The 18596-nt window shown below is 39.1% G+C and overlaps 1 protein-coding gene across 2 annotated transcripts in view; it reads right to left on the bottom strand.

Moving 5' to 3' along the window:
• BEND7 (BEN domain containing 7) overlaps window positions 1-18596 on the bottom strand; it is a 125237-nt gene that overhangs the window by 26660 nt on the left and 79981 nt on the right. For both annotated transcript variants that reach the window (XM_049881966.1, XM_049881965.1), the window contains exon 8: window positions 6117-6236. In XM_049881966.1, coding sequence (XP_049737923.1) covers window positions 6117-6236 — 120 coding nt within the window. The remainder of the gene's footprint in view (window positions 1-6116; window positions 6237-18596) is intronic.

Here is an 18596-nt window from a genome sequence, read left to right as displayed (position 1 = left end):
GCAGGTTCACTGTAGATGACCCCTAAGTATTTTCCTTATGCATAGGCTACACCATGCTTGGATAGTTGGAGAATAAAAGGTCAAGGTACACTGAGAATCTTGGGAGTTCCTCTAGATATTTAGACCCATAATAAAAGTCTACATTGGACAAGTAGAGTTAAAATTTAATTTCTTTACCCCAGCATAGCCTAGTATCTACCAGCACTCCTGTTGCTGACTACTCCAATGGGAGTGGACCTTTTTGCAAGTAGCCATTCCTTGGTTTAGTACAATACAATTAAAATAGTCTATTCGTAACCTGCCAGCTACCATAGCTCAAATAGCTGACAATGTTGCAGGTGAAATGGCAGCACAACAATGATCCCTTAATTCATTAGTTAAAGAAGTACTTGATGACCGCATCGCTTTAGATTTCTTACTAGCACAGCAGGGTGGACTATGTGCCATTGGACTATGTGCTCTTGGATAAACACTACAGAAGTACAGCAAGACCTTAAGAAGATTCATCAAAAAGTTGCTTAGTTACACTCTATACCCTCTATGACTTTACCATCCTTTTCTGATATCTTCATTTGGTTACCTAATAGTGTAGGTTCTTGGTTACAGTCTTTATTGCAAACCACATTGATTATATTAATAACAATAATCCTTATTATTGGAATTATAAAATATAAGATGCGCATCTGGAACTGGAAACTTCACTTCATCTTCTGCTCAGAGAAATATGTATTTTAACAATGTATTTGGGAACCCAAACTAGAGTAGCCTTTTGACTTAGATCAGTCATTTGAAAGTAGGTCAGGTTGCTCCTCCAATTTGGCCACACCCTAGCCATTTCCCACACCAAGGTCACTGAAGATGGCTGCTCAGCAATAGCATGGTGAAGAAAACTGAGGGTGCCCCACTGCCAAAAAATCATGCAGAAGATGAGTTACTCCTTTGTGGGTGACATGAGACCAGCTCTCCCTAAAGATGAAAACTCCCCTGTAGCAAGGTAAAAATTCGTAGTGGCATCCGGCCACTTCTATGACTTAACATCTAGGAACTTAAATACTTGCTGGTTCAAGCAGCCATTAAGGACAATTTAAAGTCAAGCCCATGCAGAAGTGAGTATGCCCGTAAGTGTGACCAAAGGATCTTCTTTGAAATCTTTATCAAAAGGACGGAATAATAATGTATAAAATCAAAACAGAGGCACCTGACCCATCTGTAAAATGACAGAGCTAACTCTAAGAGCTCATGTAACCTTTCCCCCAGATTCTACCTTTGTTGGAGCCCTGGTGGCACTGTAGTTAAGAACTCGGCTGCTAACCAAAAGGCCAGCAGTTCAAATCCACCAGCCTTGGAAACCCTGTGGGGCAGTTCTTCTCTGTCTTACAGGGTCACTGTAAGTTGGAATCAACTTGAAGGCAGTGGGTTTCTACATTTGTTGCCTAGGAACCAACCCCTCTTACCATTAAGGAAGTAAGTTTCTTTGTGGTCAGGATAAAAAATGTGAATATCTTACAGAAACTCCTTTGTTCCCTGATGGAAACTCTTTGTTTCCAATCTCTTGCAGAGACTGAGGCTCTGAGCAATATAACTTTTAACACACCACTCCTGAAAATTTTCATCATGTCATTGCTTTGTAACCAACATGAAGCTCCCCTTTGGCCCCATGTCTTACAATTATGTCTTTTAGCCAACCAATGTATTCATATAACCAATAATGTCAAAGACTATGCTTGCTTTTTCTCGCCTTTGACTGACCTCAATCACTGTAAACTAATCAGAATATTGTGTTTTGTACTTCCTCCTCCAGCTCTATAACCATGTGGCCCTAAACTGCTCCCCCTTGGATTCATGTGTTCCATTTGCTGGGACTCCGTGTTTCTCCATTGCAATGCTCTTTTGTACTGCAGCTGTCTCTCTCCCCTCAATAGAACTCTTTACTTTCAATTTTAACTAGGCTTTGTGGTTTTGCTCTACAACAAAATCAATAGATGAATGGAAGTTCTTAAATACTCATGAAGAAAATGTTTTCTATCTGTTAACATTTCTAACAAGTCAAGTCTTTCAAGGTAGAAATTAGGTAACACAAGATCAACTTAACACTAGCACAGACACAGCTCTCAGGCTTAATACTTGAAATTTGATTTTGGATATAAAACTGAGGAGACACAATGCCCCACATGATGCCAGCACTCAATTAGGCGTTACTCATTGTGTAAAGTTATTAGGCTACTGTCTTTAATAACACCTGTCATTCAATTGTGCAAGATGCTTTTTTCCTTTCCACCCTCAACCTCTTCCTGGAGCTGGAAACCTAAGGAGGCTACAGTAATAAAAGGGGCCTTTTGTAATGTAAATCAAGGGGAAGGCAAAAGACTCTTAGCATAACAAGCTGTAAGAGACACACTAGCAGGAGGTCAATCTTCATAGTCTAAAGGTGTGTTTTGTTTTTGTTTTTTTTCAGTGACATCACCTTTGGAGGAGGATAGGAGAAAAGAATAAATTGAGAGGGGATAACAGGACTAAGGAGATGGGGAGCAGAGAAGGAAATAAGGGAGAGGGAAGGAGCAGGAGGGTAAAAGGGGCACTATGGGACAACTATGTGAGAGGCTACAAGGTATACCTAGGATCCTAAGGACCTTGCTCCTAAGGACAGAGCTCATGGACACTGAACAGAGAAGTCATTCTCAAATCTGCCACCTGTGGCTCTGGAGGGGATGGATTAAGTCCTTGAACCTCAAGTAAGGAACTGATGGAATATTCTTCAGGACTTCACGTAACTGACTAAACAACAAGATCTTTCTGTTGCAGTCTACAGTCTCTTCCTTTCTTGGATTACTGATTGATTCACTGGTTCATTCGACAAGTATCTACCTTGTGCTAGGTACAGTTCTTGACACCTGGGATAGAAACACTACTCAGATGCAGTCCCTGCTCTTGAGGATCTCACACAGTCCAGCTGAGGAAACAGGAATGTAACCTATTGTGGTGGTGTGGTACCACCTGTGAAGGGTCCAGGAGCAAGTAACCTTTGAGATGCTTATTAAAGGAGATAGAGGAGTTTCCAGGCCGAGGAAAAGCATGAGAGTGTGAGAGACCAGCTATGTTAGGAACAGGGAGAGGTCTGGTATGGCTGAAGGGAGCATGAGGCCTATGACAAGAGAGGAGGCTGATGACGTGTATGGGGCAAGACTGTGAAGGACCCTGTATGACTTGTAGGGGTGAGGGTGGTATGTGAAAGGGATTTTACTGTGGGGACAATAGGAAGCTAGCAGAAGTATTTAATACATGGGCTGGTATGATCAAGTTGTGTGTTAAGAAGATAATCACAGAGGCATAGTGAATGGAATCTAGTGCTCCAGCACAAAGCCAGGTTTGAAGCTACACACTGGGCAGCCATCGATGCATGGGGGTAGTTCAAGTCATGAGTGAGGACTAAGAGTAAGAACACTGCCAAGAATGGGAACATGGGAATACTAAGTTTAAGGGGTGGGCAGAAGAGAAAGAGGCAGTGAAGGAGACCAAAGGCATTACCAGAGAATAAGGAGGCAAAAAAAAAAAAAGACAATAAAATCACAGAAGTAAAGGGAAGAAATTTTCAAGAAGGATGAGGTTTGACAGTGTAGAATTCAACATAGGGGTCAACTAGGAGTGTTAATTGAAACAGACAACAAAATCTGACCATCAGGAGGTGAACACAGGAAGAGTTTCATTAGAGGAGTGAGGTCAGAGGAAAAATGCAATGGATTGAAAAGTGAACTGCAGATGGTGAAGGAGGCTCAGGGAACACAAATCCTTTTGGAAGAAATGTGACTGACAATGTTAAGAGAAAGAGATAGTAGTGACTTTAAGAAATGGCAGGGCTAAAGGAATTTTTTTTTTTTTTTTAAATGGCAAACAGGAGGAGGATAAGGTCATAGGCATTTATTGAACATTTTATGTGTCAGTTCTATATTAGTGGCAATGTTTACATCATCTAATTTTAACTCTCAAGACAACCCTGTGAGGTAAGTATTATCCCCCTTATGTAAATGGAGAAACAGAGGATCAGAGAGGATAATTTGTCTAAGGTCACAAGAATCTGTAAATGGCAGATGACAGATTTGAATTCAGATCTATTCTTTCCACTATACTATGATGTGTCTGAGGATATTTGTAGATTAAGAAAAAGAGCGCAGTGAAAACTAAGAGAAATAGGATGAAGATGACCATACAATTTACTATCCAAACCTGAAAACCTTTCAGAGTGAAAGGGGTACTTTTAATAATTATGCTGGGACAACAAAAATGAAGCAGGATGGCCAGGCAAACCAGGATATTTGGTCCCCTGACACAGGATACAAGAGAGGCACAAAGGTAGCATGTTTACCTCAATGATCTCCATAGTTCTCAAACATGGCTGCACATGAGTACCAAACATTTTCATAGACAATATACTAGTTTCATTTATAAAGCACACTCATATACAACACAGCCCTTGATTTCCACACCAACTCTGAGGCTGGTTTTAGTTTGATGTGCACTTAATGGTAAGGCAACTGAGGATCAGAGAGATTGGGTGATTTGTCCCAGATCCAGAGTTGGCAAAGGGCAGAGGGGAGACTTCAAAACCAGGTCTTCTGAGTCAACTATGTTATATTACTTAACACAAGAAAGCATTTTTTTTTTTTTTTTGCCAATTAAAGATAATATATTAATAATCCATTGCTTTTTTATAAAACGAATATCAATTAAGCGTAAAACGAAGAAAAAAGTAGAGGAAGGGGTGGGAATATCTTTAAGTAAATTTAAAGAAATCATCTGGGGATGATATTTTAGAATCCTAATAATTAAAAAAAAAAAAGAAAGAAAAAAAAAACAAACCTGTTGCCGTCAAGTTGATTCTGACTCACAGAGACCCTACCGGACAGAGAAGAACTGCCCCATAAGGTTTCCAAGGAGCAGCTGGTGAATTCAAACTGTGGACTTTTTGGTTTGCAGCTGAGCTCTTAACCACTGCTCCACAAGGGATCCTTTTAGAATAAAGAGCTATAATGTTTTCAGTCGGAATCAACTCAATGGCACCAGATTTGGGTTGGTTTTTTTTAACATCTTCACACTGAAGAACCACTTGGCCCTTTGGTTCCTGAGTATCTTGTCTAGTCAAAGATACTCCCAGCATGTGCCAGAAGGGGCCCTATGAATAGAGTTCCCAGGATTCCTTAGCTTTTACTCCTCCATAGGCTTGGTAGACAAATACATACTACACATTGTGAGATTTCATATAAAAAGTGTCTGTTTAAAGATACAGTCTGATGTGTTTTGAACTGCTATTCTGATAAACCTCCATAATATTCTAAAATTGGTAACATTTCAGCATCTGAAGTGTATCTCCCAAATTGATTCTCACACTCAAAGCACAGAAGGCTTTTATCAGACCAGGTGTGCTTGTGGTTGATTCGGGTTTTTATTTTAAACAATATAAAGAGGTTTGTGGTCTCTTGGAGAGGATTATTCTTATATGATGGGAGAACACTGACCTGAAAGGAATTGTTTACTGGTAAATTGGAACACTATTCCTTTGTGGGGACTGAGACTTCAAATCACCAAATCTAATAGTTACAACTCAACTGCTGTCGGATCACTTGATTTTCATTTTTCCTGGAAGAATAATTCCAGAAACTACAATCCCCAATCTAAAAATATATATATATATTTGACTTAAAATCCCTGTTTCATGTGGTGTTTCTAGTTGATGATTGTTTTTACCTTAAGCAACCAGTACTTTTAGGAAGTCACGCAGATCCAAATAAACAAAAATTAACAGGCAAATAGGAGCAAACTGTAAAAGACAGACCCAGTTTCATGCATGAGACACATAAAACCACAAATGAGATTAGCCATCATTTTTGTTTGTACTGTTAAAAGCAAATGGTCTGGTATCATTTTTACTGTTTAATCTTAAGGAGAATTTCAAAATTCATTTGAATAAGACTTTAAAATATAAAGCCATAGCACATTATGTAGAGCTACTCCTTTAAAAGACAACAGACACTGAAATACCCTAGAGCAAAGTATTGTACTTTCCAAAGTCTAAGTGTTCAATAATGTGCTTCCGCAATTACTTTCTTGCAACCTATTCCTACCTGAGCCTCTTTTTAACCTTCTTCTGGCCAGTTTAATTTGATCCTGTAGAATCTGTACCCAGTCTCTTGGGCCAGGAAGTTTATCCACATGGTTAGCAGTGCAGTATTTTTCTGTGAAGACTGAAAGAAAATGTGAAATACTGTTAAATCTTTAGCAAATAAAATATGCAGATCTAAAACAGGTATACTCCCAAGAAGAAAAAAAGGATATTTCTTAAAGACTTCAATTTTCTAATAGGTATCATCAATATCATCATCACATTCCTTTGGCAAAGATGGGAGATGAGCAGGGCCCTGGCTACAGTGTATTGTGCTTCATAATGAAACTGGCTCTAAATAGTAAGTAGCTTGTATGGAGAAGGTGTACTTCTCCATGTCCATGTGTAGGTATCTTACAGGCAGAGAAGAAAATGCTTCCATGACCTCTGGGTCTAATGGTCTCATGTCCAAGTTCAACAAATGTATTAAAAGATTTCATCTTCTTGCTATTAATTCAAAATCTAAGGGAAAACTGCAGAAAAAGATGATGTTCCCATGGTGATTCCTACTAACTCAAATAAATAATAGCACTCAAAATAAATGATGCAGTTGTGCTTTATTTCATAGTTTTTAAAATGCCCCTCCTTTTCTTCTTCCAAAAAGAAGTGCTAATGTCAGATTAACGAAAGTTCCAATTCTACTTTGAGTCAACCTCTTGCACCTTGTACTAGCTCCTAGAAAAGAGCTACCCTATTAAGCACAAAAGAAACTGAAGAACCACACGACACAGCAAAAGGGAGGTAAGACAATTATTAAAACCACTCTCAGTGTGTGGCTGCACATAAAGACACTGTTGTTGACATTTCTGCTTCACACTCCATCCCCAAGCACTTTCAGTCTTTTCAACTTACTCTCCATAAGGTCAAGACCTAGTATGCAGTCACATCACACTGCTTTCTTGGTATGTAAAATATTGGTAATTTTAATGTTTTAAAAGGTTTTTTTTTTTTTTTTTAAGAAATAACAAAGCAAAATATTGACAGATTCAACTACATAAAAATGTAAAACTTCTAATGAATGAAAAAGACATTTTATTAAAATGAGAAAAGTCATTTGCACTAAATATGGCAGAAATGGTTTAATATCTACCCCATACAAAGAGCTCATTCAAGTCAAAGAGCAACTTCAAAAACCCCCATATATAAATGGACAAAAACATTTAGCAAAAAAAAAATCAGGAAAAATTTTCAGCTTAATACATCAAAAAACTGCAAACCATTTTATATCTACCAATTTAAAAAGCTAACACTGACAGAGCAATGATAAAATTATGGGGATCTGTCACAGTCAAATATAAACTGACAAAGCCCTTTTGGGAATTAAGGTAAAAATATACAGTGAGAGCCATGAAATTGTTACACGCTTGGACCTAGTAATCTTACTCCTAGAAATTTATCCTAAGGAAATAATTTGAAAGAAAGCCATATGCATTATCTCTAATAGCAAACAAATGTAAGTAATCCAAATGAGCAAGAAGAGATAAGCGGCAACAATGGAGATGATAGATTGAGGCAGGTAAGAGTGGAAGCAGGAGGATCTCTTTTAGGAAGCTATGTCAATACCTTAACAATATCTAGGGCACAGAACTGGCATTTCTTGGTGAATCACATGATATAGGAAATACAGAAGGGAAGGTTTGTGAGATGAAAGGTGGAATACGTTAAGTTTGGCTGGGAATATGGGAGTTTGAGGTGTCTGTGGTGTATTCAAGTGGAGATAGCTAATAGACATTTAGATACAGGGCCTATAGTTCAGGGAAAGGGCCAGGGCTGGCGAGAGTGATTTCAGAAGCACCACCATACATACAGGAGTTAAAACAATGAGAGAAAAAAACACTGCCAAAGAGCAATGGGCCAAGCATAGAACCATGTAACGCCAGTGTTTAAAAGGAGGATTGTGGTGGAGAAGCCCATGAAGTTCAAGAATGAGTGGCTAGAGTGAGAAGAACCAGGAAAGATGTGTTTTATAAAGGTCAACTAGTGGTTCTGATAAAGAGGAGGTATCAACAGTTTAAAGTGCAGAAGAGAGGGGTAGGAAGGGGAGGTTCAGAAAGTGTCCAGTGAAGGTCAGCTATGCAGTGGTTGGAATGACCACAGAAGACACTCTCAAGAAACCTGGCTCAGGTGGGGGAAGGAAGGAAGAGGAGAGTAGCTAGAAAGGAGAAGAGGGCTGAGGAATGGGGAGACCAGACCATGGTTAACAGGCTAAGGGAAGAAGCCAGTATTGTTAGAGAATACAGGATGTGGGAGAAAAGAGATAATCAAAGGAACCAGAATTGGCAGAACTCTGAGATGATGGGATCTAGAATATAGATGGGGAAGTTGCCCTCAAACAGAAGAAGGCACACGTTATCCTTTGAAACCAAAGGGAAGGTAAGGTAAGACTGCGGGTAGATTTAGAAATGTAGTAGTCACTCCTGAGACCTCCATAAACTAGGAGGTGAAGGAAAGTGCTTGAAATAAGGGCAGGGATTGGTGAGGCAGTGTGGAGAATATGGTGAATGTCTGGAATCAGAGAGGGCTACATGTTTGTGTTGGCAATGATTTATATGGGTGGGCTGTTCTCTCTCACAATATCTTAAAGCTTGTACTTAGGTGGAGACATTGGATGTGAGGGCTAGTCTAAGGTTAGAATTTTACCAGAAAGGTTTGTGAAAGGATAGCAATATAAAGCACTTGAAGATGCTGATGAAGATGCTACCAGGAATGATGTACCTCAACTTCCTTCCCACCTGCAAATTTGGGAAAGAAGCCAAAAAAAGACTCAAAAACTTGGAGAAATCTGTAGAGACCAGAGAAGGGAGATATCAGTGGGGTTTCAAGCAGGTGGTATGGGATTAAGGACAGGAGAGAGAAGAATAATTCCACTAAGTTAAAAAAAAAAAAAAACAGTTGCCATGGAATCATAGTGACCCTATATGACAGAATAGATTAACCAAACCCAATGCCGTCAAGTCGATTTTGACTTATAGCGACTCTACAGGACAGAGCAGAACTGCCCCATAGAGTTTCCAAGGAGCGCCTGGTAGATTCGAACTGCCAACCTTTTGGCTAGCAGCTGTAGCACTTAACCACTACACCACCAAGGTTTCAGACAGAGTAGATAGTAGAGTATAAAATAGCAGCAGAGCAAGTTCTGCATGAGAATGCTAAGGTGTGGTCAGTGATGTGGAGCTTATGGAGCAGAGATGCGTTTCACTGTAGATGAGGCCTATAAACTATGTAGCTAGGAAGTCAGATGAACCTTTCATGTGGGCAGTGAGGTCATCCAAGATGACAGCAGAACCTGGTATCAAGAAGACTGTTATCCAGAAGCCAAATCACTGATGATGTGGAGAAGGATGGGGAGGCAGGGAGAAAGCGGTACAGCTATGGTAAGAACCTTAATGGAAAGGTCCCATCCCAGCTCCAACTGAGTAGAGGTGGAGTGGTGATTAGGAAGCAAAATTAGGGATCACGGGAAATATCAACCAAGCTGCCTAGTGTATGATATGTGGGGCATGGCAGGTCAGGAGTTTCCACTTCAGAGAGATGCAGAGGAATTAGTATTCCTGATGATAGGTTTGCTTTTAAGTCACTTCAGGGGGAATTCATGTATTTTGTCTCCCTCAAAGTACCTGCTATAGTGCCTTGTACTGAATAATAACTCAAATATCTGATGAATATTTTTCATTTGTGTTTCTAATGAAAGCAAATAGCTCACAAATTCAGACTAATCGGGGGGAAAAAAAACTATCTGAATTAGTAGGAAGCCTTCATTAATAGACTATATTTAAAGGAACAAGGTATTGTTATATTCAAATGCCCAAAATGTTTACTAATCAGAAGATCAGCAAAAGGTTCTTGAAATCCTGTTTGAATGAACAGACAAAAAATATTTATATTTAGTACTCTATTAGTTTATGCAAAAATGTGTACTACAAAATGATTGAATCTACTTATCAGGTAAACATCCCCCCCCCACCACCGCAATACTGCTCACACAATTAATTTCCATAGCAACCCTTCTTTTCTCAGATTGTGAAATGTCTGTGTCCAAATTACCATACACTAGAAATCAGTGGCTGCAAATTAAAGATGTAGATTTGGACTGTGCCAACATCAAAATGACTCTCAGCACCCAAGTGTATCAAAGATTAAGTTTAGGAGATGTGAAGGGAAGGCTGTGGAATGTTCTCTTCCACTCCCTGAGGGGCTTCAGGTCAGACCTTTCTAATCTAACCTTGACCTCAAGTATTCTGTCATTCACTAAAATGCCAGCTATTTAGCTATTTGGTTTTTTTTTTTTTTTTTTTCCTCTTTTCAGTGAAAATGTATCTGGTTTCAGTAGAAAGAAATCAGGAAAATCTCTTTCTCCTGGGTCTGTGTCTGAGACCTTTGAGGGCACAGCAATAGGCTTCTTGAAGAATACCTACACAAATAAACATTCCCACTGGGCACGTTCCAGACCTTCTATTTCATGGATTACATTCAAACTTAAAAGAGACTTTTAACTAGAATTTACCTACTGAAGATGAAATCCTATTCTCTCCATTACATTCGCACGTGAGGCCAAGAACAAGGCCAAAAGATTGTCATTGTATTGATCTGAAAACACTCAATATGCTATGTGAATAGAGGTATCCAGTAAGCAGAATATATTTTTGCTATCTCAATCTATAGCTAAAGGTCAAGCTATTATCTTGGTAACAGTTCCATTAGGAGTAATGATGTGAAAAGAGGTATTGCATTAATGCACTGGGTTCCCACTATGTTAATAGTGGGCCATTAAGAATCACAGTAGAATAATTTGCATTCATCCTTAGAATGCAATAGGCTCTAAAAAGAAATTTCCCTCCTTTCCTATTTTAGCATATTAAGAAGTGAAGGCTAATTTTACATGAGTCCAAATAATCTGAACAAGTGGAATAAGGCCAACAATTAAATGAAATAAAAGTTAAAGCATCTATTCTGCTTAATATAATTTGAGATCACAAGGCACAAAGAGTATGTTAAATCACTAGGGAAATGACAAATGTTCAATTTGATCTGTACATGAATAATGACTTTTCCCAGATGCTTGCATTCATTTGAACCATGCCCTTTAATTGTATATAAATAATGAATAAGCTTGTAGTGGCTGAGCAGATCCTTCGCTAGGAATGGGGCGTTTAATATAATTATCAATGAACACGGTGGTGTGTAGCATGCCTGATGTGCTGATGTGACATGCTGAGAACAGAGCAGGTTGATTGTGTTCTCCAAACAGCTATTTATATACAATAGTTCCTAAAGGACCTTTAATTTCAATGTTTCTGGCTATCTGTGCTGGGAAAAGCAGAATATTGCATGGATTTCTAAGGAAGTAATTGTATCACACTTTAAAAAGCAATGTTGTTGTTGTTAGGTGCTGTCGAATTGGTTCCGACCCATAGCGACCCTATGCATGAGAGAATGAAATACTGTCCGGTCCTGAGCCATCCTTACAATTGTTGTTACGCTTCAGCTCATTTTGTTGCAGCCCACCTCGTTGAGGGTCTTCCTCTTTTCCGCTGACCCTATACTCTGTCAAGCGTGATGTCCTTCTCCAGGGACTGATCCCTCCTGACAACATGTCCGAAGTATGTGAGACGCACTCTCACCATCCTTGCTTCTAAGGAGCATTCTGCTTGTACTTCTTCCAAGACAGATTTGTTCGTTCTTTTGGCAGTCCACGGTATACTCAATATTCTACGCCAACACCACAATTCAAAGGTGTCAACTCTTCTTCTGTCTTCCTTATTCATTGTCCAGCTTTCACATGGATATGATTCGATTGAAAATACCATGGCTTGGGTCAGGTGCACCTTAGTCTTCAAGGTGACATCTTTGCTCCTCAACACGTTAAAGAGGTCCTTTGCAGCAGATTTACCCAATGCAATGCGTCTTTTGATTTCTTGACTGCTGATTCCATAGCTGTTGATTGTGGATCCAGTAAAATGAAATCCTTGACAACTTCAATCTTGTCTCCGTTTATCATGATGTTGCTCATTGGTCCAGTTCTGAGGATTTTTTTCTTTCTGTTGAGGTACAATCCATATTGAAGGCTGTGATCTTTGATCTTCATTAGTAAATGCTTCAAGTCCTCTTCACTTCCAGCAAGCAAGGCTGTGTCATCTGCATCACACAGGTTGTTAATGAGTCTTCCTCCAATCCTGATGCCCTGTTCTTCATATAGTCCAGCTTCTTGTATTATTTGCTCAGCATACAGATTGAATAGGTATGGTGAAAGAATACAACCCTGATGCACACCTTTCCTGACTTTAAAGCAATCAGTATCCCCTTGTTCTGTCCGAACAACTGCCTCTTGATCTATGTAAAGGTTTTTCATGAGCACAATTAAGTGTTCTGGAATTCCCATTCTTCGCAATGTTATCCATAATTTGTTATGATCCTCTAACTAGGGTTTAACTCTGGCCAGCAGAAGTAGCCCAACTTCTGATTTGATGACTAAGTTTTAACTTCTGGGCAAACACAACCAAGCAGAAATCAAGGTTCACATCATGCAGAACTGAAACCAGGTCCTGATTAGATCTGCCAATCTCCTAGAGCTTGTGAGGGGCTAGGGACAATGATCAGAAAGGGAACTCTGCAGTAGGGGCCGAGGTAATAAACAAATGGGCCCAACTGGAGACTGCCTGTCAGCCAGCTGACGATCTGCAAAAAGAGAGGAAATCTTGGGAAGCAGCTTCTTGGGCCATGCTCCCTGACTGACTGTATCTCGTCCTGTCTGCTGGTGGAGAAGGAGGAGACTAGAGTTTTCCTGCACACAGGTCTCCTTCTATTACCTCACATCTCTGTGGGTATAGACCAAGCAGTATTTCTCTCACTTCTCCCTCTTTTTGCTTTTACTCTATCAAAGTTATTATTTGAAACTTTCCATGTACTAATAAGCACTTTATCTAAAGCATCTCAGTTAATCTTCACAATAACCAGTGGGTTAAATAACCTGCCCAAGGTTGCAGCTAGTAGGGATTATTTTCCACATATATTACTTAATTTTCTATTTAAAGCTGTAAATGAACACACAGATTGTATAAAAGAAAAACGATCAAATTCTAAACATAAGCAAATCAATAGCTAAATAAACACTTTCATGTTAAAGCTGTGAATGCTGGTGTTACTTTCAAGAACACAAAACAGAAGCATGGTGGATAACAGGAGAGACATACTGAGAGGCTCCCAGATAAGGCGGGCAGGGATCTGTGAGATCGCCTATCTCCTAGATCCAGGAGGCAGAGAAGCTGTAAGGAAAACTAGACCATCAGTGGGATTAATGTACAGGTATTTTCAACTCTGAGATTCGATGACTCTAGCCTGACTTTTACAATGCTCTATGAGTCTAAATCGACTCGATGGTAGTGGGTCTTTTTTTTTTAAATAACAATATTTATTTTCTTTGATGATATTTTCGTGCCTTATTCTCCAAATTCATGGGGAGAGCCAAAAACCAATTGCGGGCTTTGCATCCATTCTAATACTTTAATAAAATAACAATGATTTTTACATTTAAGGTACTTTGAGAGAAAGGGAAAGAGCTAAGATGAGGGCTGGCTATTCAGGCAGGCCTAATGGTACATCCATGTCTTTTTTTTTATTGTACTTTAGATAAAGGTTTACAGAACAAAATGGTTTCTCGTTAAACACAAGTTATGCTGGCTTCCTCAGTATTGTGTACTGTCTCACCCTTCACCAAAGTTACTACTTATCTACTGTCTATTTAGTGTTTTTCCATCCCCACCTTCACCTTCGTAACCATCAAAGATTGTTTCTTTCTGTGTGTAAGCCTTTTCATGAGTTTTTACAGTAGTGGTCTCACAAAGTATTTCTCCTTTTGTGGTTGACTTATTTCACTCAGCATAATGCCCGCCAGAGTCATCCATGTTAAGAGATGCTTCACAGATTCATTGTTGCTCTTTAGTGTTTCGTAATACTCCACTGTGTGTATGTACCACAGTTTGTTAATCCATTCATCTGTTGATGGGCATCTAGGTTGTTTCCATCTTTTTGCTACTGTGAACAATGCTGCAATGAACATGGTTGTGCATGTCTATTTTGTGACAGATTTTATTTCTCTAGGATATATTCCTAGGAGTAAGCTTACTGGATCATGTGGTATTTCTATTTCTAGCTTTCTAAGGAAGTACCATATAATTTTCCATAATGGTTGTATCATTTTGCATTCCTACCAGCAGTGCATAAGAGTTCTGATCTTTCTGTAGCCTCTCCATCATTTATTTTCTGTTTTTTTGATTCGCGCCAGCAATGATAGGGTGAGATGGTATCTCATTGTGGTTTAAATTTGCATTTCCCTAATGGCTAAAGATCGCGAGCATTTCCTCACGTGTCTTGTTGGTCACTTGAATGTCAAACTGTTCATTTCCTTTGCCCATTTTTTAATTGGATTATTTGTCTTTTTGTTGTCGAGGTGTTGGATTTTCTTGTAGACTTTAGAGATTACAACTTCATCTGATTTGTAATAGCCAAATTTTTTCCCCTGCCTGTAGATTCTCTTTTTACTCCTTTGGTGAAGTCTTTTGATGAGCATAAGTGTTTAATTTTTAGGAGATCCCAGTTATCTAGCTTATCCTCTGGCGCTTGTGTGTTGATTGTGGTTTGTATCCTGTTAATGCCATATATTAGGGCCTCTAGCATTGACCCAATTTATTCTCCTATGAACGTCACAGTTTTGGGCTTTATATTAGGTCTTTGATCCACTCTGAGTTAGTTTTTGCATATGGTGTGAGGAATGGGTCCTGGTTCATTTTTTTGCAGATGGACATCTGGTTTTGCCCACCATCTGCTGAAAAGGCTCTTTCCCCATCTGACGGACTTCAGGCCCTTGCCGAAGATCAGGTGACCACAGGTGGATGGTTTTACATCTGGGTTCTCAATTCTGTTCCATTGGTCAACGGATCTGTCCTCGCACCAGTACCAGGCAGTTCTGACTACTGTAGCTATACAGTACATTCTGAGGTCAGGTAGTGTGAATCCTCCTACTTTATTCTTCTTCGTCAATAGTGCTTCACTTATTGGGGGCTTCTTCCCTTTCCATATAAAGTTAATGATAAGTTTTTCCATCTCTTTAAAGAATGCTGTTGGTATTCAGATCAGGATTGCACTGTATTTGTAAATTGCTTTGGGTAGAATTTTCATTTTCACAATGTTGAGCCTATTTTTCCATAAGCATGGTATGTTTTTCCATTTATGTAGATCTCTTTTGGTTTCTTGCAATAGTGTTTCTTTGTATAGGTCCTTTACATCCCTGGTTAGATTTATTTCTAAGTATTTTTTTTTTAGGGGCTATTATAAATGACATTGTTTTCATATTTCATCGTTCTCTTTATCGATGTATAGGAATCCAACTGATTTTTTGTATGTTTACTTTATATCCTGCTACTCTGCCGAAACTTTCTATTAGTTTCAGTAGTTTTCTCATGGAGTCTTCTGGGTTTTCTATGTATAGTATCATAACTGAAAAAAGGGACACTTTAACGTCTTCATTACCAATTTGGATGGGCTTTATTTGTTTTTCTTGCCTTACTGTTCTAGCTAGAACTTCCAGCACAATATTAAATAAAAGTGGTCATAAAGAGCATCCTTGCCTTGTTCCTGTTCTCAAGGGGAATGTTTTCAGCCTCTCTCCATTAGGAATGACGTTGGCCATTGGTTTTGCATAGATGCCCTTTATTATGTTGAGAAATTTCCCTTCTATACGTATTTTATTGAGAGTTTTTATCAGGAATGGATGTTGGACTTTGTAGAATACCTCTTCTGCATCGACTGAGGTGATCATGTGATTCTTTTCTTTCCTATACTTTGTGTGATGGATTACGCTGATTGATTTTCTAATATCAAACCATCCTGGCATACCTCGTATGAATCCTACTTGGTCGTGATTTATTATTATTTTTGATATGATGTTGAATTCTATCGGCTAGAATTTTGTTGAGAATTTTTGTATCTATTTTATACTCATGACAGATATTGGTCTATAATTTTTTTAAATATATTTATTGTGCTTTAAGTGAAAGTTTACAAATCAAGTCAGTCTCTCATACAAAAATTTACGTACACCTTGCTATATACTAATAATTGCTCTCCCCCTAATGAGAAAGCACACTTTCCCTCTACTCTCTCTTTTCGTGTCCATTCAGCCAGCTCTGACACCCTCTGCCCTCTCATCTCCCCTCCAGATAGGAGATGCCAACACAGACTCATGTGTCTACTTGATCCAAGAAGCTAATCCTTCACCATTATCATTTTCTATCCCACTGTCCAGTCCAATCCTGTCTAATGAGTTGGCTTTGGGAATGGTTCCTGTCTTGGGCTAACATGAGGTCTGGGGACCATGACCACCAGGGTCCCTCCACTTACCGTCAGACCATTAAGTCTGATCTTCTTATGTGAATTTGGGGTGTGCATCCCAAAGCTCTCCTGCTCCCTCAGGGATTCTCTGCTGTGTTCCCTGTCAGGGCAGTCATTAGTTGTTGCTGGGTACCATCTAGTTCTTCTGGTCTCAGGCTGATGTAGTCTCTGGTTTATATGGCCCTTTCTGTCTCTTGGGCTCATAATGACCTTGTGTCTTTGGTGTTCTTCATTCTCCTTTGCACCACGTGGGTTGAGACCAACTGATGAATCTTAGATGGCCGCTTGCTAGTGTTTAAGACCCGAGGTGCCACTTTCCAAAGTGGGATCCAGAATGTTTTCTTAATAGATTTTATTATGCCAATTGACTTAGATGTCCCCTGAAACCACGGTCCCCAAACCCCTGCCCCTGCTACGCTGGCCTTCGAAGTGTTCACTTTTTTCAGGAAACTTCTCTGCTTTTGGTTTAGTCCAGTTGTGCTCACCTCTCCTGTACTGTGTGTTGTCTTTCCCTTCACCTAAAGTAGTTCTTATCTACTATCTAATTAGCGAATACCTCTCTCCCTTCCCCCCCCGTCTCATAACCATCAAAGAATATTTTCTTCTCTGTTTAAACTATTTCTCAAGTTCTTACAATAGTGGTTTTATACAATATTTGTCCTTTTGCAACCAACTAATTTCACTCAGCATAATGCCTTCCAGGTTCCTCCATGTTATGAAATGTTTCACAGATTCATCACTGCTCTTTATCGATGCGTAGTATTCCACTGTGTGAATATACCACAATTTATTTACCCATTCATCCATTGATGGGCACCTTGGCTGCTTCCATCTTTTTGCTATTGTAAACAGTGCTGCAATGAACATGGGTATGCATATATCTGTTCATGTAAAGGCTCTTATTTCTCTAGGATATATTCCAAGGAGTGGGACTGCTGGGTCGTATGGTAGTTCTAATTCTAGCGTTTTAAGGAAGCACCAAATTGATTTCCAAAGTGGTCGTACCATTTCACATTTCCACCAACAGTGTATAAGTGTTCCAGTCTCTCCATGACCTCTCCAACATTGATTATCTTGTGTTTTTTGGATTAATGCCAGCCTTGTCAGAGTGAGATGGAATCTCATTGTAGTTTAGATGTGCATTTCTCTGATGGCTAATGATCGTGAGCATCTCCTCATGTATCTGTTAACTACCTGAATGTGTTCTTTAGTGAAATGCTTGTTCATATCTTTTGCCCATTTTTTAATTGGGTTATTTGTCTTTTGTAGTTGAGTTTTTGCAGTATCATGTAGATTTTAGAGATCAGGTGCTGACCGGAAATGTCGTAGCTAAAAACTTTTTCCCAATCTGTAGGTAGTCTTTTTACTCTTTTGGTGAAGTCTTTGAATGAGCATAGGTGTTTGATTTTTAGGAGCTCCCAGTTATCTCGTTTCTCTTCTGCATTGTTAGTAATATTTTGTATACTGTTTATGCCATGTATTAGGGCTCCTAACATTGTCTCTATTTTTTCTTTCATGATCTTTATCGTTTTAGATTTTATATTTAGGTCTTTGATCCATTTTGAGTGAGGTTTTGTGCATGGTGTGAGGTATGAGTCTTGTTTCATTTTTTTGCAGATGGATATCCAGTTATGCCAGCACCATTTGTTAAAAAGACTGTCTTTTCCCCATTTAACAGACTTTGGGCCTTTGTCAAATATCAGCTGCATGAATGTGGGTGGATTTATGTCTGGATTCTCAATTCTACTCCATTAGTCTATGTATCTGTTGTTAACCACTACCAGGCTGTTTTGACTACTGCGGTGGTATAATAGGTTCTAAAATGAAGTAGTAGTGTGGCCTCCCACTTTCTTCTTTTTCAGTAATATTTTACTTATCCAGGGACTCTTTCCCTTCCATATGAAGTTGGTGATTTGTTTCTCCATCTCATTAAAAAATGTCACTGGTATTTGGATTGGGATTGCACTGTATCTGTAGTTCACTTTGGGTAGAACAGACATTTTTACAATGTTGAATCTTCCTATTCGCGAGCAAGGTATGTTTTTCCACTTATGGT

This window comes from Elephas maximus, chromosome 4 (assembly GCF_024166365.1).
Source record: "Elephas maximus indicus isolate mEleMax1 chromosome 4, mEleMax1 primary haplotype, whole genome shotgun sequence".
Lineage (NCBI taxonomy): Eukaryota > Metazoa > Chordata > Mammalia > Proboscidea > Elephantidae > Elephas > Elephas maximus.
This window is presented reverse-complemented; position numbering and strand designations above follow the sequence as displayed.